The following is a 23,097-nucleotide window of genomic DNA, read 5'->3' as shown; positions in this document are numbered from 1 at the left end:
CCAAGATGGAGTACAAAGAAATGGCAGGATTCTGGGTAATGTGGAGGAGCAGGGGGATCTGGGGGTTTATAACCACAGATCCCTGAAAGTTGCCTCAAAGGTGGATGGGGTAGTTAAGAAAGCTTATGGGATGTTAGCATTCATAAGTTGTGGGATCGAGTTTAAGAGCCGCAAAGTAATGATGCAGCTCTACAGAACTCTTGTTAGACCTCAGAGTACTGTGTCCAGTTCTGGTCGCCTCATTATAGGAAGAATGTGGAAGCATTGGAAAAGGTGCAGAGGAGATTTACCAGGATGCTGCCTGGTTTAGAGAGTATGCATTATGAGGAGAGACTAAAGGAGCTATAGGGTTTTACTCTTTCTAGAGAAGGAGGATGAGAGGAGACATGATAGAGGTATACAAAATATTAAGAGGAATAGATAGAGTAGATAGCCAGCACCTCTTTTCCAGGGCACCAATGCTCAATTCAAGAGGGCATGGCTTTAAAGGGCATGGCTTTAGGGAGTTAGGAAGGAAGTTGAGAAGCAGGACCTCAAAGGTAGTAATTTCAGGATTACTGCCTGTGCCATGTGACAGTGGGTATAGGAATAGAATGAGGTGGAGGTTAAATGCGTGGCTGAGGGATTGGAGTATGGAGCAGGGATTTAGATTTCTGGATCATTGGGGCCTCTTTTGGGGCAGGTATGACCTGTACAAAGAGGACGGGTTACACTTGAATCCCAGGGGGACCAATATCCTGGCGGAGAGGTTTGCTAAGGCTACTGGGGAGAGTTTAAATTAGAATTGTTGGGGGGTGGGATCCGAACTGGAGAGACTGGGGAAGGGGTGTTTGGCTTTCAAATAGAGAAAGCTTGTAGTCGGTACGAGAGGGAGGATAGGCAGGTGATAGAGAAGGGACATGTTCAGACAGACAGTTTGAGGTGTGTCTATTTTAACACAAGGAGTATTGTGAACAAGGCAGATGAGCTTAGAGCTTGGATCAATACTTGGAGCTATGATGTGGTGGCCATTACGGAGACTTGGATGGATCAGGGACTGGAATGGTTGCTTCAAGTGCCGGGTTTTAGATGTTTCAGAAAGGACAGGGAGGGAGGCAAAAGAGGTGGGGGAGTATCACTGTTGATCAGAGATAATGTCACGGCTGTGGAAAAGGTGGATGTCGTGGAGGGACTGTCTATGGAGTCTCTGTGGGTGGAGGTTAGGAACAGGAAGGAGTCAATTACTTTACTGGGTTTTTTTTATAGGCCGCCCGATAATAACAGGGATATCGAGGAGCAGATAGGGAAGCAGATCCTAGAAAGGTGTGATAATAACAGAGTTGTTGTGATGGGAGATTTTAATTTCCCAAATATCGATTAGCATCTCCATACAGTGAGAGGTTCAGATGAGGTGGAGTTTGTTGTGTGTTCAGGAAGGATTCTTGACACAATATGTAGATAAGCCTACAAGAGGAGAGGCTGTGCTTGATTTGGTATTGGGAAGTGTCAGATCTCTCAGTGGGAGAGCATTTTGGAGATAGTGATCATAATTCTATCTCCTTTATAATAGCATTGGAGAGAGGTAGGAACAGACGGACTAGAAAGGTGTTTACTTGGAGTAAAGGGAATTATGAGGCTCTCAGGTAGGAAATTGGAAGCTTAAATTGGGAACAGATGTTCTCAGGGAAAAGTACGTAAGAAATGTGGCAAATATTCAGGGGATATTTGTGTGGAGTTCTGCATAGGCATGTTCCAGTGAGAGAGGGGAATCACGAGAGGATATGGGAACTGTGGTGTACAAAGGCTATAATAAATCTAGTCAAAAGGAAAAGAAAAGCTGACAAAAGGTACAGAGAGCTAGGTAATGTTAGAGATCTGGACGAGTACAAGACTAACAGGAAGGAGCTTAAGAACAAAATTAGGAGAGCCAGAAGGGGACATGAGAAAGCCTTGGCAGGCAGGATTAAGGAAAACCCCAAGGCATTCTACAGGTATGTGAAGAGTAAGAGGATAAGATGCGAAAGAATAGGGCCTATCAAGTGCAGCAGTGGGAAGGTGTGTATAGATCCGGAAAAAATAGCAGAGGTACTTAATGAATACTTTACATCAGTATTCATTACGGAAAAAGATCTGGGTGATTGTAGTGAGGACTTGCAGCAGGCTGAAAAGCTTGAGCATTTAGATATTAGGAAAGAGGTGCTGAAACTTTTGGAGAGCATCAAGTTGGATAAGTCACCGGGACTGGATGAGATGTACCCCAGGCTGCTGTGGGAGGCAAGGGAGGAGATTGCGGAGCCTCTGACGATGATCTTTGCATCATTGATGGAGACAGGAGAGGTTCCAGAAGATTGGAGGGTTGCGGATGTTGTTCCCTTATTCAAGAAAGGGAGTAGGGATAGCCCAGGAAATTATAGACCAGTGAGTCTTACCTCAGTGGTTGGTAAGCTGATGGAGAAGATCCTGAGAGGCAGGATTTATGAACATTTGGAGAGGTATAATACGATTAGGAATAGTCAGTATGGCTTTGCCAAGGGCAGGTCCTGCCTCACGAGCCTGATTGAATTTTTTGAGGATGTGAATAAACACATCGATGAAGGGAGAGCAGTAGATGTAGTGTGTATGGATTTCAGCAAGGCATTTGATAAGGTACCCCATGCAAGGCTTATTGAGAAAGTAAGGAGGCATGGGATCCAAGGGGACATTGCAATGTGGATCCAGAACTGGCTGGCCCACAGAAGGCAAAGAGTAGTTGTTGAAGGGTCGTAATCTGCATGGAGGTCGGTGACCAGTGGTGTACCTCAGGGATCTGTTCTGGGACCCTTACTCTTTGTGATTTTTATAAACGACCTGGATGAGGAAGTGGAGGGATGGGTTAATAAGTTTGCGGATGACACAAAGGTTGTAGGTGTTGTGGATAATATAGAGGGTTGTCAGAGGTTACAGCGGGACATAGGTAGGATGCAAAGTTGGGCTGAGAAGTAGCAGATGCAGTTCAACCCAGGTAAGTGTGAAGTGGTTCATTTTGGTAGGTCAAATATGATGGCAGAATATAGTATTGATGGTAGGACTCTTGGCAGTGTGGAGGATCAGAGGGATCTTGGGGTCCAAGTCCATAGGACGCTCAAAGCAGCTGCACGGGTTGACTCTGTGGTTAAGAAGACATATGGTGTATTGTCCTTCATCAATCGGGGAATTGAATTTAGGAGCCGAGAGGTATTGTTGCAGGTATATAGGACCCTGGTCAGACCCCACTTGGAGTACTGTGCTCAGTTTTGGTCACCTCACTACAGGAAGGATGTGGAAGCCATAGAAAGGGTGCAGAGGAGATTTACAAGGATACTGCCTGGAATGCAGAGCATGCCTTATGAAAGCAGGTTGAGGGAACTCGGCCTTTTCTCCTTGGAGCGACGGAGGATGAGGGGGACCTGATAGGGGTATATAAGATGATGAGAAGCATTGATCAGATAGATAGAGGCTTTTCCCCAGGGCTGAAATGGTGGCCACAAGAGGACATAGGTTTAAGGTGCTGGGGAGTAGGTATAGAGGAGATGTCAGGGTTAAATTTTTTACTCAGAGAGTGGTGAGTGTGTGGAATGGGCTGCCGGCATCAGTGGTGGAAGTGGATATGATAGAGTCCTTTAAGAGACTTTTGGATAGGTACATGGAGCTTAGAAAAATAGAGGGCTATGGGTAAGCCCAGTAATTTCTAAGATAGGGACATGTTCGGCACAGCTTTGTGGGCTGAAGGGCCTGAATTGTGCTGTAGGTTTTCTATGTTTCTCTTCTATGTTTCTAATGGGAGGTAAGTTCAAGGGAGATATCAGAGCAAGGTTTTTTACCCAGAGTGTGGTTGGGGCATGGAATGTGCTGCCTGGGGCGGTGGTGGAGGCAGGTACATTGGTCAAATTCAAGAGATTGTTAGATAAGCATATGAAGGAAGTTAAGATGGAGTGATATGTGGGGGGAAGGGTTTAGATAGTTTTTAGGCGAGGTTTAAAGGTCGGCACAACATTGTGGGCCGAAGGGCCTGTATTGTGCTGTACTTTCTATGATTCTATGATTGATCAGGACTTCTAGGCATGTAATAGAATGACTTCCTTCAACACATATATGGGATGGAGTGACCGCAGAACGGAGTCCTGTAAGTTTAGGATTTTATGCATGATAATTTTTAGTGCTCAACTGTCTCAGATCACTCCCTTAGGCAACTAAATGTCCAATATCTAGGTAATTAATTGTGAATTTTTTGAGTGAGAGGAAAACCTATGATCCTGTATTTCAGCACTCCAAAGTCAGGCAGAGTTGAGGTCATTTTACTCATATAAAGGACATTGATTCCAGAAGTGCATCCCAGTACCAATCTCCATTAGCTTCCATCCACATTCAGTATTTTTCTGAGTGAGATTGATCTTAAATTCAATGTTCAGTGCTGCGGATTTTGGGAAATAAAACACTTTTCTATTTCAGGCACCAGAATAACATACCTTCATAGCGCAAATGTGACAGTGTAGAAAGTGGAAAAAAATGTAATTATAGTCAATGAATTACAATGGCACCCAATTTGATTTATACATGGGCTATATACAATTTATCACAATGAAAACTTACAATGAAGCAACCAGTCTTATTTGAGCAAGCAAATAAGCGAGGCTGAAAATGATCTTCACAACTTTGTAACAGAGCTGAAGTTTGATACTCCTTCTTTCCACCAAGTGAATTCCAAAATACATCTATAGAAAAGGAAAAGGTTACAAAAACACAAACAAGTAATATTCAATTTTTATGAACTTTCTTTAAAATATCTTCAAATCCTATCCCTTTTTCACACAAAAAATTGCTGATGTATTGGTCGAAGTCCTACCAGGTTCTTTGCCTTCAGTAATCCTAGTTGCCTTGCATTGCAGGACTGTAGTGAGATATTGAGCCCCATTCTCTTCGTCACTACTGGCTCCTTTTCCAACCCAGAGATAAGCAGTATCAGGTAACTTTAGTACAAAAACATCATTGGAATTCAAAGATTGAGCATCCAAGTCAACCTAATAATAGAACCAAAATAAAGTTAGATTTTAGACATTTATTGTTCACAAGCTTAGCATTGAACAAATATTATGGATTTGTAGCAATAGCCCATTACTAGCAAGGTAAACCAAAATAGAGAATTGGCATTAATAGAAGTTGCGCTGACTTAGCAATATAATCCTAGTTGCCCTAATTTCCCAGGACAGATTGTACCTATTTTTTAAATTTATTATGAATGAGTTTGTAAGATCATAAATGGAAAGCAGTACAATCACAATCTTACAATCCTCCTCAATATGGAATTTTTGTAATTCTCTCCTCTGGTTGATTATGGAAGCTCAGTTGTTTTTCAAGGCAGAGATTAAGGAGTCACTGGAGGTTCCTGCAAATAAAAATGTGCAGAATAGATTCAAGAGAAATGGGGATTGGGCAAGAAAGCAGACATGGGATAAAATATCAGTTATTGTCTTACTGAAAGGGAGAGCAGGTTCCTGCTGGTTATCTTGGAGTCAATAAGCTGGAGCAAAAGTAATTGGTATTTAAAAAAAAATGGGTTGAACTGTGTGATTTTTGTCAAAGGCAAATCATATTTTACCGACACCATTGGACTCTTTTGACAAAATAATGGAAAAATTGACATGAATATTGCAGTTCACATTACATATTTGGAATTTAAAAAGACCTTTGATAAAAGACTACATAATGAAGGTTAACAGAATTGGATTAAAGGAGCAATGCCTGTTTGAAAATTAAATGACAAATCGGTAGAAAGAAGAGTGTTGTGGAATATTTATGAACTCTCCTTGTCCAATTCATTGCTTAATTGTACACCACTATTCAGAATTGGATGTAACTAGACTTGACAGAACACATTTTGAACTAGGCAGTAATTTCACCAGGTTGCTCCTCCCTCTTTAGTTATTCCTGATGTGCCACCTGGCAAGCTTTTCTACATTCTTCATTGAGTCTGGTTTGCCCAAGTTTGACCATCCAGTTTTGAGCTGCTTAATCTGTTCTGAATTTTTCCCATTTAACATGTCCTTATTCAGTCCTATCAATGCAGACACGGCCATCTGCAGCAGGTAGCTGGACACTGACGAGGACATGTAGGTTTTCCCTTAAGCTTCTTTTCTCACTACTTCCTACAGGCCCAGCCTGACATTTTTGTAGCTCAGGTCTCGGACAACTCACACAGTTGAGTCATGATGAGATACAACATGGAAACAGGCCCTTCAGCCCACTGAATCTATGCTGACCATCAACTACTCACTTACACTAATTCTACCTTAATTCCATTTCTTTTATTTTCCCCAGATTCTCATCAACCCCACCACCACCCCCAAATTCTACCGTTCACCTACACACTTGGGCCATTTTATTGTGGTCAATTAACCTGTCAGCCCGCACATCTTTGGGATGTGGGAGGAAACCAGAGTTCCCAGGGGAAACCCACATGGTCACAGGGAGAACAAGCAAACTCCACACAGATAGCACCTGAGGTCAGGATTAAACACAGGTGTCTGGTGCAGTGCAGCAATGGCTCTACGAGCTGCGTCACTGTGTTGCTCCAACATTCTTAGCAATAGACATTGAACTCTCTCACCAAGAATACACTTTGGTCAGGAGTAATCAGCATGAGTTTACCTTATTCATATTTGATCTGATGCTATGAGACTTCTTTGGGTCTGGAATAAATATTAAATACTCCCAGAATCACTCTCTTCTGAACATATCTATTGCTATGCTCCCATCTTTGGTGGGATAGGATGTACTAAGGAATGATGAGGCAGGCATCTGAGATGCTGGTTGAAGTGTAAGATTCTGTGAGAATGACCATATCAGGCTGTTCTGAGTTTGGCATGTACCCAGTTTGAGTTGGAACAGGCCTACATACAATGAGTTCTCACATTTCCTAAATCCTGGTGGATAAAATAGCACTAGCAGAATGAGCAGGGAAGTGAATACCCTGGCTCTATCTCAAACCTTCGCATTGGGAAGCAAGCGAGTAGGGCAGAGTAGTAGCAGAGGGGTAAGGTAGTAGTGAGAGGTTAAAATCCAAACCATTTGTTAAAAAATAACATTAGTTTTATGATAATGTAACAAATCTGTCAGACCCTAGAGACGAATAGGAAGCAGTTTTGCAGGCTAAGTGAATTATGTTGTTGTACATAAATTAAGATTATTGTAAATTGAACAGTAAGGTATGAGTAAGGTCAAAACAATGTGAAGATGAGGGGCAGTGGTTCTAATTGGTGGAGATAGAGAGATGGGGTATTATAGGAGGCTGTAAATAAGAAATAATTCCAAATCATCTGATAATGGACTTCAAAGAGTGAGAAAGAATGGTACTCTTGAAACAGACCTTGCATTTTGAGGAGTACTTGTTATGTTGTCTATGGCTTAGATACAGTTTTCTCAGTAAGAATAAGTTGTATGATTAGAACTCATGGTATGGTTGTCTCATAACAGAAGCCTTCAGTCTCAAATCAACTTCCTTGTGTAGACAATTAAAGCACATTAATAAAATCGCCATGAGTTTGTTAATTTAAGTATAAATGCTATAAATGGAGATATTGGACTGATGACTACTTTATCATTGGCATATTGCAAACTGTCTTGTCATGGGAATAATCCTGCTAAGTCAAAGAAATGCAAATTGTAACCGCTGATTCATTGAAAGTTAAATAATTAACAACTATGCACTGTTTTAATTTTACTTAATATGGTGCAGATAAATAACAATTAAAATAGAAACAGAATTAATAGAGGCATTTATCTCTGTGAGCAGGAAGCACATAATGTGTTATCACATAGCAAACATCTTTAAAACTTGGACATTGGCTGTGGTGAAAAGCATAAATATTTATAGATATTTATAGATATTTATTTATTAGTCACTTGTACATCGAAACACACAGTGAAATGCATATTTTTGCATTACTGAGAGTGTGCTGGGGACAGCCCGCAAGTGTCGCTACGCTTCCGGCGCCAACATAACTTGCCCACAACTCCTAACATGTATATCTTTGGGATGTGGGAGGAAACCAGAACACCTGGAGGAAACCCACGCATACACATGGGGAGAACGTACAATCTCCTTACAGACAGCAGTGGGAATTGAACCCGTGTCGCTGGCATTGTAATAGCGTTACACTAACCTCTACACTACCGTGCCATGTGCTTTCACTATGGAAACAAAATCATTTTCCAGGTGGAATAAATGAGGAACATAATTTCTACAGAGAAAGGTTAGTTCCTTAGGATGAGAACATTGTTTCCCAGCAACAAAGAATAGACACATTTTACTCAGGATATTTATAATTTTATACTTCCTCAAAGTTCAATATGAGCTTTGGCCTTTACCGAGTTTGTGAATAAGAATGAACTAAAATAGTTGTGAAACGATTTTTGTTAATGTATGGTCTTCTATCCTGCAGACATGAATCCACTCTTCTTATATAGTCCCTCACATTACTAGGAGAATGAAAACTTACCCAATATTTCCAGACAGTGACATTGCATATTGAGTGTTGGGCATTTTGCTATGGATAGAAATGAAAGTTGAACCTGAATCTCTCCATAGTTATAATAAACTGTGTATGCATTGAGGTCACTGAATAGTCTTTAGCAACAGGAGGTCTGCCAACTGCCAATCTTTTTCCTATTTAAAGCTTGGACTGTGAGATAATCATTAGTACTAAATCCTCTCACTGTGACAACTCGTGAAAGGGGCTGGATGCTACCAGCAATGTTAATTACCTTTGTAGTTGAGTAACTCATTATATAATAAATTTCACCAGCTAAAGCTTTGGAGAGATTGTTGAAATATTTTTCATCTATGAGACAAATGTACATTATTTGAGGGAGATGAGCAATCATTGAAATTGACAGCACAGAAGAAAATACTTCTGCAGACCCTTTGCTGCCTCATACCACCCTATGCTTCAATTGTTATTGTAAATCTTGGTGGATGGATCACTGCTTCAACCATTCCCTGTGATACAATATCCCATGCTCCAATAACCCCCATAATCACTCCTAACCTGTCCCTTCAGCCCTGGTTATAATTTAAAATTGAGGAACAATTATCATTGATTTCCTGACCAGACAAAATAACATTTCACTATGCATTCTATAAAAACTCTTCTCAATTTTAAAATCCTCCATGAAATCTCCTTTTAGTTATCTGTAATCCAGTAAAAATACTCCCACTATCTCACTTCTTTCCTGGTATCTACAGTTTCCCATTCTTAGCATCATTCTGAAGAAACTATACAGTATAATCTTCATGGTTCCTTTTAACAGGACACCCAAAACGGTATTATGTACTTGAACTGTAGTTCAACAAACGTTTTGCACAATGTTTTTCTCATCCATTTGTTATAAAAACTTCATAACTTTATCTACCTATATTTATATACACAGAATATTACTTGTTATCTGTATGGGATAGGGGCACAGATATCTCACAGATTATAAAGAAATCAGGCCTCTTTCCTTTGTACCCAATACCTTCCCCAAATAAACATAAATTTGCTCTGTAAAGTTGTAAAAGCATTAACACTCAGTAATAAACATTTAAAATGTTAAAATATCTAAAAGGAAAGGATATCAGCTAACAAACTACCTCCAATGAAATTTACAACCAGTTGTAAGATTTGTGATCACAAGGTGCAGCTGTACAAAGAAAGATTGGTCTCTATTAGAAGAGCACACAGCAAGGAGCCACTTGGCACAAGTGGTCTGGGAACTGGTCACCATATTTATACAAACAGTGATTGATTCCTCAATGTATATATGTATAGTTATACTTATTAGAAAAAAAATCAAGGTTTAGTCTGGGCCAACGTATTAGCTTACAACTTCCACCTGTCAATCTATTTCAACAACTTATTATTGTCTTCCTGAGATTTTTACATACTGATAGAATCAAGGGATATGAGGTTAGTGCAGGAAAATGGCACTGAAATAAGAGAATGGCTATGTTCACATTGAATAATGGAGCAGTATAAGAGACTTAATGACCTACTCTTGCTTCTATAAGTTATAACGTTATCGAATGATTGTTTCTTTGTTAACAAGTGTTAAATCTGTATCATCAGCAAAATCTGTGATCATCCTCCTTATGTCTAAATACAAATCCTCCATATATATCAAAAAAAAGGTCCCAGTAGAAAGCTTCCAAACCTTGATCAGAGCAACATTCACTTATCACCATGTCCACCAATCAACTTTCCTTACAACGCTAATACATTTTCAACGAGCCTCTGTGTCTGAATTTTTCTAAAGAGACTCTTGAAAGACATCTGATCAAATGCTTTCAGAAAATTTAGTACACACAACGACTATTACCTTCTGAAATTTGTGCTTACTTTAGGCAATCCTCCCTGCAGAGACATGTAGGAGAAAGCTCTCCCAGACCCTCACAGTGAGCTGCTGTTCAATGAAAGGGCCTTTTTACAAGATAATGGATGGGACCAAAACAAGACTCACTCACAAAAGGTGTGAAAAACTTTTGATAGCTGGCCAAGGTACTCTCTCAACTTAGCCATAAATGTTTGACACATTCAAACATAATTACATGTTAGGGTTGAGAGCTTCAAGTTCCTGGGTGTGAACATCACCAATAGCCTGTCCTGGTCAAATCACATAGATGCCACAGCCAAGAAAGCTCACCAGCACCACTACTTCCTCAGGAGGCTAAAGAAATTTGGTATGTCCCCTTTGACACTCACCAACATTTATTGATGCAGCATAGAAAGCATCCCATCTGGATGCATCATGGCTTGGTACAGCAACTGCTCTGCCCAGGACCGCAAGAAACTGCAGAGAGTTGTGGACACAGCCCAGCGTGTCACAGAAACCAGCCTCCCCTCCTTGGACTCTGTCTTTACCTCTCACTGCCTTGGCGAAGCAGCCAGCATAATCAAAGACCCCACCCATCCAGGTCATTCTGTCTTCTCTCTTCTCCCATCAGGCAGAAGATACAGGAGCCTGAGGGCATGTACCACCAGGCTTAGGGGCAGCTTCTATCCCACTGTGATAAGACTATTGAACGGTTCCCTTATACAATGAGATGGACTCTGACCTCACGATCTACCTTGTTGTGACCTTGCACCTTATTGTGCTGCACTTTCTCTGTAGTTGTGACACTTTACTCTGTACTATTATTGTTTTTAACTGTACTACCTCAATGCACTCTGTACTAACTCAATGTAACTGCACTGTGCAATGAATTGACCTGTACGATCGGTATGCAAGACAAGTTTTTCACTGGACCTTGGTACAAGTGACAATAATAAACCAATACCAATACCAAACAATGACAACAATTAAGACCATATATTTTATTAACTTTTAAATTAACACACTAAAAAATACATTGGAAAACCAAAAACAGTCTGATTTAATACTTCAATGTCTTGCATCCATTCTCTTCCATTGAAGTTTTCAACTTTTTATATGGATATGGATTCCCTGTTGCCAATGAAAGGAAATTCCCACAACATTCTGCTGCTGTGCTGAACTCCACGAGGAGGTTAGAACTTAGCTGGATTCCAGCGGCCAATTGCTGACAGGAAATTACAGAATTCCACATTAGAAATGTGAACGTTGCTGTGAAACATGGGGAAATGTTCTAAGTTCAGACAACTTCATCACTATTTTCCTGCAAAATTCAAGCCATTCTCTTTTATCTTAGTGATCTGTTGTTTCTACAAGCATATCTCTTTCATTTTTCAAGCTACTGAGATTGGCATACTGACTTCTGAGTCACGAATTCCAGATTCTCCATTAATGTTCTCATGTCATTAAATGAAACTTACCTCCACAATTCTTGTTATGGTAGCCAGATTCTTTCTGACTTGGAAAAGACGTTGCGGTGGGGCAGGAGTCTGACCTTCCTTCCGTGATGTTCCATTCTTATAAATTATTAGTGGCTTATCCTTAAACAAGCTAAGCAAATGAGAAGGCTCCTTCCCTTGGGCCACGCGAACCTTTAGAAGAAAGAAAAATGATTCTCTAATCCAAATTGATGAATGTTATATTTTGAAATAATGTGGCAATTCCATTTAAAGTTAATTCTGTCCAAAAGCAATTGTAGTTTTTCGCATCAAAATTATGATTTAAGCTATAATGCACCCATAACCTAATATATCAGCTAACATTTTATTCTATTTATTTACATTCAGTATTCTGGACAAAATTACTCATTATTTCAGGACAAGTAGGCATAAATTCTTCATATATCCACAGACTTTACATCAGTCAAAGCCAGATCCAAACTTCAGAAAGCAAAACCGATTGATTATAAAGTTTGGATAAGGCCAAAATTGTGTCGGTTATTTTAAAATAGGTTCTTTGGTTTGAATTATATTTTATCAACTAATAGATTATCCTGAGTGATGGAAGTGTCAAAAGAAACCGCAGCAGTCTTTGATTTTTGATACTTTTTGATATGTTTACTCCAGGGTACTTAATCAACAGTGCCGTAATGTCAATGAGGAATTTAATGCCTTCAAGCAAACCTGGAAGCACCTCAGGGACTGGTGTTCACAAAGTTCTCTGGAGGCTACAGATAAAGAAACTGCAACTGAAGTAGCTGGTCAATTGCTTTTATATGAAAACTAACTACCTTAAGGCAAATGAGAAAGTTGTCATTATACCTAGAGCCAAAGAGGTTGTTTGAATATATTAGAAAAGATAACTCCAAAATTTATTTTGACACATTCAAAAATAATTACACAGGAATAATTTATTCACGTAATTAAATTATAAGGTTGCAGGATATATCCTGAATAAATTTTACCTTGGTAAACAATAGTAATATTAGATTTTGATTCAATTAGATGAAAAGATTAGAGTCATCAAAAGACCAGTGTTCCAGATTATTAAGAGTACATTCGTAATTATCCTTTCATTAAAATGCAGGATGAACATTGACACTAAAGTAGCTGTAACAAAGGATAAAGAGAAATTTACACCAGATTCACTGGCGGAAGTTACTACTGGCATAATTAAAATGGACCGATGAATAGGTTCAGTATTAGGAATGAATAAGCAATCCAAAGTAAACTGAGCCATGCCTAGCCAAACAGTGTCAGTTAATTTGAATCAAAGACAAGGACTTGTTTTGTCTCAGAAGTTTATTTGTTTCGGTTATCACAAAGCAGAACCACTCTGCAATTAGTTGGACTACAGAAGAGACAGCCTGCTGCACCATTAATGCATCCAACATAGTACGCACATGTGGAGTGGAACAGGAAAGGAATGAAATGAAAGGTCATTTATTTTGGGGCAAAAGGGAAGGATGTTGGAGGATGGGTGGAACATACTCAATAAAAGACCAGCAGCCTCCTAATGGAGGCTAATGAATGGTGCACTTGTCACAAGCAGTTAGCTGATTGAGAAACATTCTAGCCAATAGCACAATAAAGAAACTGTTGCAAAGAATATTCAGTCTACAATTTATTTTTTGCTGTAATATTCCAAATAATAATGATGATGGCTTAGTTACCCAGTGATGAGGATTCCTAAATGAATTCTCTTTTGCTATTTTGCAGCATCTTAATCGATTGGCCAGGTAAGTTATTTAGTTTTTCATGCAATTTGCAGGTCACGGCAGGCAAGATACCCAACAGGAAAATAATCTATATAGTTCTTGTCACACGACTGGTTTTAACAAAAAGTAACAGATTATTTGGCAGACTTTAAGCATTAACAGGGAACATGTGGGACAGTATGTGGAGTGGATACATGTCGTTGGTGACGGAAGGTCTCAGTGTTTAAAGCTCTGGTCCTTACTTTCATCCAAGTGGTGAACTAGGGGCACCATGTGGGTACCCTATTGCGGCTCAGTGATTCTGGGTGGTAGGAACCTGTCCAGCCTCCACAATCAGTTGGAGGTAAGGAAGGTGATCCTGAAATGGATGTATCTATGGATCTTCTTTGTGAGCCAGAAGGAGGTGTGCTCCTGGTCCTGGTCTCACCAAAGAAGGATGATTTACACTGGTGACAGCTTGGTGACCAGCTGCTGATGGTCTCTTGAAAGAATGCTGCCTGGGCCGATCACTGGCCGGTTATGATCTGGATCTTACTGTCTGCAAGGCTGTTGGAAATGAAGATGAGCACGTTTTCTAAAGGGAACCTTAAAACAAAATATCTTGCTGCACCACGAGGAAAGAGTGGAGAATGGGGCTGATGGGATTGCTACAGGGAGCCAGCATGTACTCTGTGACCTCCTTCTGTGCCATAATTATTCACTAATTCTAATTGGGTAGAACGAGCATGGCACAAGCACTGATCATTTGTGGCTCTAAATTTCAGTTGCATAACTGGAATGACTCCTATCTGATAAAAGCAGTAACTATGGACACAAGGCAGGATTCAAGTGAAAACGAGACGGGAAGTGGAGTGTGTAACTTTGGGGCTGCCCCCAACTGATGGACTGGCTTAAAATTAAACCTCAAGATTCATTGGATTCACTCATCACATTTCATACATTGTAGGAGTAATTTTACAGAACTGTATTCCCAGTGCATATAGTTATAGAATTAATGGACAGAAAGCCATGATAGGCACAATACAGCTGAATTTCCAAATGCTGCTCTGAAAGGGAGGTGTAATTTTCACAATCTAAACTACATCACATAGTTAAATATAATTACTTGTAACCCCAATTGTTCCCTTTATATTACCTATATTCTTTTCCTTACACACTGAACAGGCACAGATTCTCCATGCATTAAGGTGTGGAATCACAAAATGAAAAATTTCCAGTGCCCAATCTTTATGTTTGAAGAGGCTATGAAACTTTAAAAACCATCCTTTTTTCATGCACACATGTATCATGCATGTCTCTGTTATGTATTTTTAAACTATCCAATCAGGGCATCTGGGCATCGTGTCCTGTATGGAATGCTGCAACTTGCTGCCGTACACTTTCTTCTTCCACTTATAAGCAACGTTGATTTTTATATATTTACAATGACCTCTTCCAAGTTTAGAAAACCTGATAATGACCTGGATCTAATCTGTTGTTAAAGTAATAAATTCTTGTAAGCATCAGATAATCACAGTTTATTTCCTGGTAATAGCTGCATTTTATTTTATGCTTATGCTATAAAAATGTTTGAGGCAAGTGACCTTTATATTGATTCACATTTTGAAATGGGAGTCCTTCAGGCTGTAACTGTTGGTTCTGTTCTCCCTGCATTTTAAAGTTTCACAGCCTCATTAAGCGTAAAGATTGGGAGCTGGAAATCGTTCATTTTGTGATTCCATGACTTGATGTCTACAGCGTAAAGAACTTGTGTCTGTTGGTTCGTGGCGGCAAACGTCCAATCTGCTATGTGATTGAAGCAATAAGTCCTGCTTTGAATGCAAACTTTCACCCAAACTGAGCACAAGGTTTTGCCTCTTATCATGGTGGAGGAAGGTCAGAGGGTAGCTATGTTGAGAGCGATGGTAAAGTGATAACTGGGGAGGTTGATTTCCATGGTGGGCCAGGGAGAAGACTTGGGGGGGGGGGTGGGGCGGGGAGGTCAGAGAAGATTAAGAGCGGTAGCAGATGATTTTGGAATAGGTCAGAGGTTTGAAGGAGACCGAGAAGAAATTCCGAGAGGTTCGCAAGATGATTAGGGGTAGAGACAGAGAAGTGATGGATGCAGTGAAATCAGGTGAATTAGTAGTGGATTGAAGAAAGCTCCAAGTGGTCATGGAGGACATTGGGAGAGAGTGTGGCCTGATCTGGGGTTGCAGTGGGCAGCAGTGCATGTAGTGATAGGCCCTTTAAGTAAGGTAGGAACAGGTAATCTTTAAGAACTGCAGTTGAAGTCGCTGCTGATTGTGAATTGTGGTAAAGGCATCAGATAAATAACGTCAACCCTGCATTGCACAGCATGACTACCATAGGGATACATGATGACACTACAATTGATAGAAGCAAGTTTTAGATGCAGAGTATATAATGAGATTTCCAATGAAGCTTTTCTGTGTACTGCATAAAACTGTTGGCCTGGGATTTCTTTTCAAAGAGATTAAGCCAAAATAGCCTGTGCATTATTGGTATACATTAACACAATGTGTTCTAATGACAGGAGCAGCTAGTGGTACAATTCTAGCATTTGCTTAAAGACTTACTTGAACAGCTGTCCCACCAAGGGACTGGTCGAGATTGACTGTGAGGAATGCTGACATGGTGAGTTCATCTAATGTTGCATTGGATCCTTGCCTAAAATAAATCAAGTAGATCTTATTATGAATGAAAAAACAATGTAAATTTAAAAGAGTTTGGCGGGAACAGTTACTCTGCCTGAAGGTTGCTATTAATCTACTAGTCTGATGCTGCTAATATATTGTGGGCTATAAATATAGTGTGAAACAGTCAATCTATTCAGTACAGACCTTTCCCAATTTCAATTTCCATTGAAGTCAACAAGAATTGTGGGAGATATCTAGCTGAATAGGTAACACGCATTTCACCCTGCCATCCATAGTCAAAATTATCCTGTCTGTGTTTATACATGAATGAACTGATTCCTCAGAGTAGGATATTGTGACTGCAGCTTCTGGTATCCACACACCAAGAAAAAGGGGTTAAAAACATGTCCCATAGTGTCTAGAAGAGTAAAAATTTGTGATCAAGACAGTGGCTTTTTAAATCCCTTTCATCCTTGAAGAACAGTTTTAAAATAAATTAGAATGTTGCCTTCTTGTGAGATGTAAAATTAATTTCATAAATTAAAGTAAAATAAAGTCATTACTGTACTTGGAAGCTTTGATTTTTAAGATCTTTATCTTTATTAGTCACATGTATATCGAAACACACAGTGAAATGCATCTTTGCATAGAGTGTTCTGGGGGCAGCCCGTAAGTGTTGCCATGCTTCTGGTGCCAACATAGCATGCCCGCAGCTTCCTAACCTGTACGTCTTTGGAATGTGGGAGGAAACCGGAGCACCCGGAGGAAACTCATGCAGACACGGGGAGAACGTAGAAACTCCTTACAGACAGCGGCCGGATTTGAACTCGGGTCGCTGACACTGTAAAGCATTACGCTAACTGCTACACTACCGTGATATGTTCATAATTGCACATTCTTGTTTATCATTTCTAATTTGTCAGTCAGATAAAGATGGGAACTCAGGATACAACTATGGGATCTCAGCTCAGGCTAACAGCACCTTTCTCAGTGAGACAGGTCAAGTTCAATACTGATTAAAAATATTCCTGGATAAAATAACTCATCTTTTGCTCATTTCTATCTTAGAAATTTGGATATCATCGACCTTTCAAAGAAATTTGTGAATATTGTTGTGCAATTGATATTAAACTCACACAATAGACCACCACACATGTGCAATTTAATTCTGTGAAAGAATGAGAACAGACAGAAATATAAAATAAGCAGGACAGCCTCTAATTAAGAATCAATGAGAATGCACTGTAAAAAACTAGAGAGCCATAATAATTAGGTTGAGATAATTAAAAATATTCTAAGATGTAGAATCCATACTGAGTGGCCAATGTGCTGAGCTATTTCACAATACATTGGATTTAATTTGGGTAATAAAGTCTGGATATCACACTGTGTCTCATTTGGAGGTTATGGTGGAAAATTCAACTAGCAGCCTGGAAACATGCCATGCATTCACAATTGGTGAAAGGAAGCATAATCAGTAAAATTTGAACGTGATCAGCTCAGTGCCTGTAACAACTAAATGTATCTTTGTATTGCATTAAACATTCCAAAGTAAATATTGGCTTTTTTAAAAACATTTTTATTAAATATCATTATTTATATTTTAAATATATATTAAGGGATATTGAGAGAAGTAATGTTTATTGATTAGGTCACAGATCAGCCATGATCTCACTAATGCAAGAACAGACTTGAGGAACTAAATGGCCAAGCTCTAGAACATTAGACAGTACAGCACAGCACAGGAACAAGCCCTTTGGCCCATGATGCTGTACTGAACTAATCAAATTTATAATTAAATGCCTAATTAAAGTAATCCCTTTTGCCTACACAACGTCAATATCCGTCTATTCTCTGCACATTCATATGCCTATCTAAGAACCCCTTAAAAGCCTCCATCATATTTGCCTCCACCACCACCCTGGCAGTGCATTCCAGGCACCCACAACTCTTTGTGTCAAAAATTTGCCCTGCACATCTCCTTTGAACTTACCCCCTCTCACCTTAAATGCATTCCTTCTAGTATTATACATTTCAACCTTGGAAAAAAGATACTGGCTATCTACGCAATCTATGCCTCTCATAATATTATAAACTTCAAGTCCCCCCTCAGTTTCTGCCATTTCAGACAAAACAACCCAAGTTTGTTCAACCTCTCCTCATAGCACATGCCCTCTAATCCAGGCAGCATGCTGGTAGACCTCTTCCGCACCCTCTCCAGAGCGTCCACATCCTTCCTATAGTGGGATGACCAGAATTGAATGCAATACTCCAGATGTGGCCCAACCAGAGTTTTATAAAGCTGCAATATAACTTCCCAACTCTTGAACTCACTGAAAGCTGCAATATAACTTCCTGACTCTTGAGCTCGACTAATAAAGGCAAACATGCCATACGCCATCGTTACCACCCTATCAACCTGTGCAGCCACTTTCAGGGAGCTATGCATCTGGATCCCAAGATTCCTCTGTAAATCAAGGAAGCCTGCGCCTCTCCTTATTGCTCATCGCCGAGATTTGCACCACTCTCAGACTGGTCCGCCTGCAGACTTTTATCCGTAAAGCTACCCCCGTCTGTGGTAGTGTGGTTTTCACACATGGTGAGAGGGTATTTACTGTACCTATGTTCCTGTAGCATGGAAAAGGGCTTTATAAAACTCTTTTCTGAGTTATTTATAAACTCTTGATTAGTAACATAGTAAAGATTGTCCACCAGACTTTGATGAATGGATCATCAGCTGTACATGTAACATAAAGCTGATAAATACTTAGCCACTGCTCAGGCTAAATTTGTATCTTGTAGTGCAATGACGTAAGCCATATTTGTGCAATCTGGTCTACATAGTTGGTTTTAAAATTGTAACTGGAACATGGTTACAAAACTCTCCAGTTCCATTATATTCATCCTGTCTGACAGTTGTCAGAAAGTTGTTTGACAAAGCCGTTCAGTAATACCTCATATAGGTTTGACAATGAACGGGCACACACTGCCATTTATCTCAGGGAATACTGCTTCAGTAAGAAAGCAGTAGCTGATGTCACTCATGATCCAGCACAAAGCAAAGCCACTGATTACGTACAGGAACCATACCGGTTCTGCAGCATTATTCCTGCAACTTAAAAAGCTACTGTTCCTTTAGTTCACTGAGGATTCCTGTCATTTCCGGCATTTTTCACCTGAAGAGGCAGGAACTTGACTGACTAAACCTGGGTAGGTATATTCAAATAATGTGCAATTTAAAGAAATGTATCAGCTGACATATATGTCTGTGCCACCAAGTTTCTTGCCTCCTTGGGTTGCTACAGCAATCGAATGGTCATAACTTAAACAGTCACACTGACTATTGCCTCTGGACATTCTATAATGTGGCAACCTCCAGAAGCCAACAGTGGTCCTTTCACTCCTCCTGCTCCCCTGAGGTGGGCTTTTCTGAAGGAAGCAGGGGGCTATCAAACAAATGTAAATTAGCCTGACCCTGGAAAACTTGCCAGGGTCTAAAGTACATGAGCAGCTGCAAAGCCCAGCCCACCGAGGTTACCTTGGAACAATAAACCCCAACTGAAGTGGTGTAAAGAGAATCTGACCTGCATGGGGGTGGCACACACATTTTCACCAGGAAATTATTGCATATTCTGTGATACCCATTTGAAGAATCAGCAGAAAGTGCAACACAACACCACAACAGTCAACACTGAGAAAATAACTTCCAAGAGGAGTTTATATGTTAGATTTCAACAGTTTATATTCTGTTCATTTAATATCTCATTATATTAATATTTTACACATAAGTTGAGCAAGCTTGAATGGCTTTATTCGTGAAAATTAATGTCATGTTTACTTCACTGAATTCCACATATAGTGGCAAATGCTCTTCTTAAAACAGAGTTTGTCCAAATGATTTTGGATGTGTATTCAAGTTTGCAATATTTTTGTGACTTCTAGAAGGAGTTCAGACTTATTTTAAATGTTTTGTTTAAGTACTTGAACTTCTGCATTAGTTTTAAATGTTATTCTGCACTCTTTTAATGGCTCAATAAACATGAGCCTGAAAGCCCAATAGGACCTCCTCAAGCCTCACCATTCAACCTCAGGGTTGTAACCTATGCCCAAAATTCTAGGCCTGAGACTCCAAGGAAGCTATTACTGGGTTGACAAGAATTAAGTGCACAGATATGAAGCCTTCTCTGATTAATCAAATAGTTTCCTCTTTTCAATATAAAACACAATCCAGATCAACTAAACCTTAGAGCTCTTAACATATGAGACTTGATCACATGGAGCAGATTTACACATATTCAGTAATCATATTAGTAAACTGGTATCTTTGTGGACATGGAATACTTAAGCTCGGTAGTTAAAAATATATTACCTAAGTAAAGCAAAATTCAAAGTGAATTTGTCACATAGAAGTCACTACATTTAATCATTCATTAAATTTGCAACGTACAGTAAATGAAGCTGTTATAAAGAACAAGAATCCTTGGATCAGAGCTGAGGGAAATGTATGGATAGTTATAAATATCTATTAAATGTATTGGCACAGGTGTTTAAAGGCATGCCTAATCTTAAAATTAATGTAATAGAGATCCAATATTTAAGAGGCAAAATTTCAGATGATTGAGGCAAGGTAGTTAAGCTGAGATCTCATGCAATGAGACATATAATTGATGAATATAAATTAAATTAGATTTGCCCAAAGGTTTAAAGATTCCTGTTGAATTAATTTCATTCCCCCACACCCAACAATACTTGAAAGTAGAGAGAACAGCTAAAGCTTGACCAGGAACTCTTCACTTACGACCTTTCCTTTGTATAAACTTAATCTATTTCAAGAATTTTTTAAAATATTGCAAAGCTGAAATCTTGAACATCCAGTTGACATGTTATTTCATTGGAAGTTTCAAAAAATATTTCCATTTTTATTTACTTGATCATCTTTTAAACTACAGGAATTTCTGTATCTTTTTTTTTACGAGTGTATTTTTATTTCTTTTGCTATCTGCTTTCTTCGGTTAGGTGCTCTGGGGTACTGCACATGTCAAATGGTCAAAGTGGTCCATGATGCTCATTTCACCACTCCCTGTCACAAGATCACTTGTAGTGGGCATGACAGACAAAGTCAGAGTCTTCTTGCCCCAAGGAAGACGTATTCCATCTGGTAGCCTCACTTAGAACTGACATAATGCATTATAATCAGGCTGCTGCATTTTATACTGCCAAAAATGGAAACTGCGACATTTCGCTTCATACCTCTGAAAACTCAAACCCAGAAAATATATGGTTTACTTTCAGTTAAAATCTCAGCAATTGCAAGAACTATAGAAATTCAATACTAACAAGATTCATTCATTGCACTCTCATTGGGTGATATAAATGTTTCATTATACCTACATCCTGTTTTTATACAATACCTGGCACAGTCCATTGAGTAGGTGCTTAAAGGGGAATTTCTTTGAATCCCATTCTTCCGCCATTTCAAAATGCTCTTATGTGGTGCATGAGGTTCTCACCTACTCATACAATGGTTGAAATCAGGGTCCTATGTTATACCGAGCATCCATTTGTATTTGAAGTATCAACTCAGTGGAATGCTCCCAAAGCTCATTTAGTTTAATACAGCTGGGCTAAGCTTCTCATTCCCCTTCCCATCACAACGGATGTCAATGCTATTCATCCATCCATAATTTACTAAGGTGCTGCTCGAGGGGGGTGGAGAGCATTAAGCCACCTGTTCTTCAACTCACAAGAACCAGCTGCTGACATACACATTTTGCCTTGTCATTAAAACCCCAGCCAACATTTAAAAGACCCCTTCCCTGTTTTATTTATGTCTAGTGTTCTCTCTTTTCCTCGAGGTTGTCCACACACAAAAAAAATCATTCTCCATCTCTGAGCATGAGGAGACTTTTCAACCATGAAGCTGTCAAATCTGAGTTCTTTCCTGCCTTCACCTCATACACACACCTTCCACAGGAACATCCAGGTGGGCATCCTGAGTTGAAATTTCCTCTTTGTGACATGGGAGTACTTGGCCAAGTTAGATCATTCCTGATGATCTACCTTGGTCAAGAGTCCAGAGTCCAGATTCAGATGAAGCGTCTCAACCTGAAACATCGATTTTCCATTTTCCTCCATAGATGCTGCCTGACCTACTGTGTTCCTCTAGTTTTTTGTGTGTTGCTCCAGATTCCAGCATCTGCAGTCTCTTGTGTCTCCATTCCACTCTGAACATGGCCAAACTTAGCTAACCCAGTGCAGCCACGCAAAAACAAGTGCTGTGGTCTATTCTTACTTCTGCACTGGCTCATGTCTCTCTCAGCTGAGCCAGCTGCAGAGAATACATTTAGCAATCTGACAGCTTCAGCAAATCAAAAATACAGAACAATTTGAATAAACTATGTGGTAGGAAGGCAAGAGGCAAAGTATTTCCTAGAAAAACAAGTTCCTGTAAATGAAAACATTTGCTCATGTGAGAGGCTGAATTTTTATGCATTACATGAGCTCTGACATCTCACCTGCTACTTATTTCTCAATGCCAACTTTGCTTTTCTGGAATTTCTTCTACCTTCAACTTTGAGGCAATTTTGTTCTTTATTATTCCACTTTATTGTTCTTGTATTACAGGGTATTTTGGTAGTTGCTAATTTAACCCTCATATGGGAGACTTGTGCTACAACTCTTGTCCATATTTGCGCTAGTTATTCTTGAACCGTGTTAGGGAATGAACTTATCTCCTGCCCTTTCTAATCTCATATCTATATTCTTCATTTCACTGTGAAGATCTATCAAAGCATTCCCAGAACAACCTAGCCTCCAGTCAGCAGTGACATTACACTTCAAAGAAAACAGTCCTACTTAAATTAAACATCAATGACACAGCTGTACAACACTAGGCTCTGA

General features: G+C 39.6%; 1 protein-coding gene across 1 annotated transcript in view; it reads right to left on the bottom strand.

The window, feature by feature from the left end:
* scin (scinderin) overlaps positions 1–23,097 on the bottom strand; it is a 124,020-nt gene that overhangs the window by 19,450 nt on the left and 81,473 nt on the right. Inside the window, exons 10-13 of the mRNA XM_052015922.1 lie at positions 16,138–16,228; positions 11,823–11,993; positions 4,841–5,015; positions 4,588–4,709 (exon numbers count right to left, since the gene is read on the bottom strand). Coding sequence (XP_051871882.1) covers positions 4,588–4,709; positions 4,841–5,015; positions 11,823–11,993; positions 16,138–16,228 — 559 coding nt within the window. The remainder of the gene's footprint in view (positions 1–4,587; positions 4,710–4,840; positions 5,016–11,822; positions 11,994–16,137; positions 16,229–23,097) is intronic.

This window comes from Pristis pectinata, chromosome 5 (assembly GCF_009764475.1).
Source record: "Pristis pectinata isolate sPriPec2 chromosome 5, sPriPec2.1.pri, whole genome shotgun sequence".
Classification (NCBI taxonomy): Eukaryota; Metazoa; Chordata; class Chondrichthyes; order Rhinopristiformes; family Pristidae; genus Pristis; species Pristis pectinata.
The sequence above is the reverse complement of the archived record's forward strand: the minus strand, read 5'-3'. Positions and strand labels throughout refer to the sequence as shown.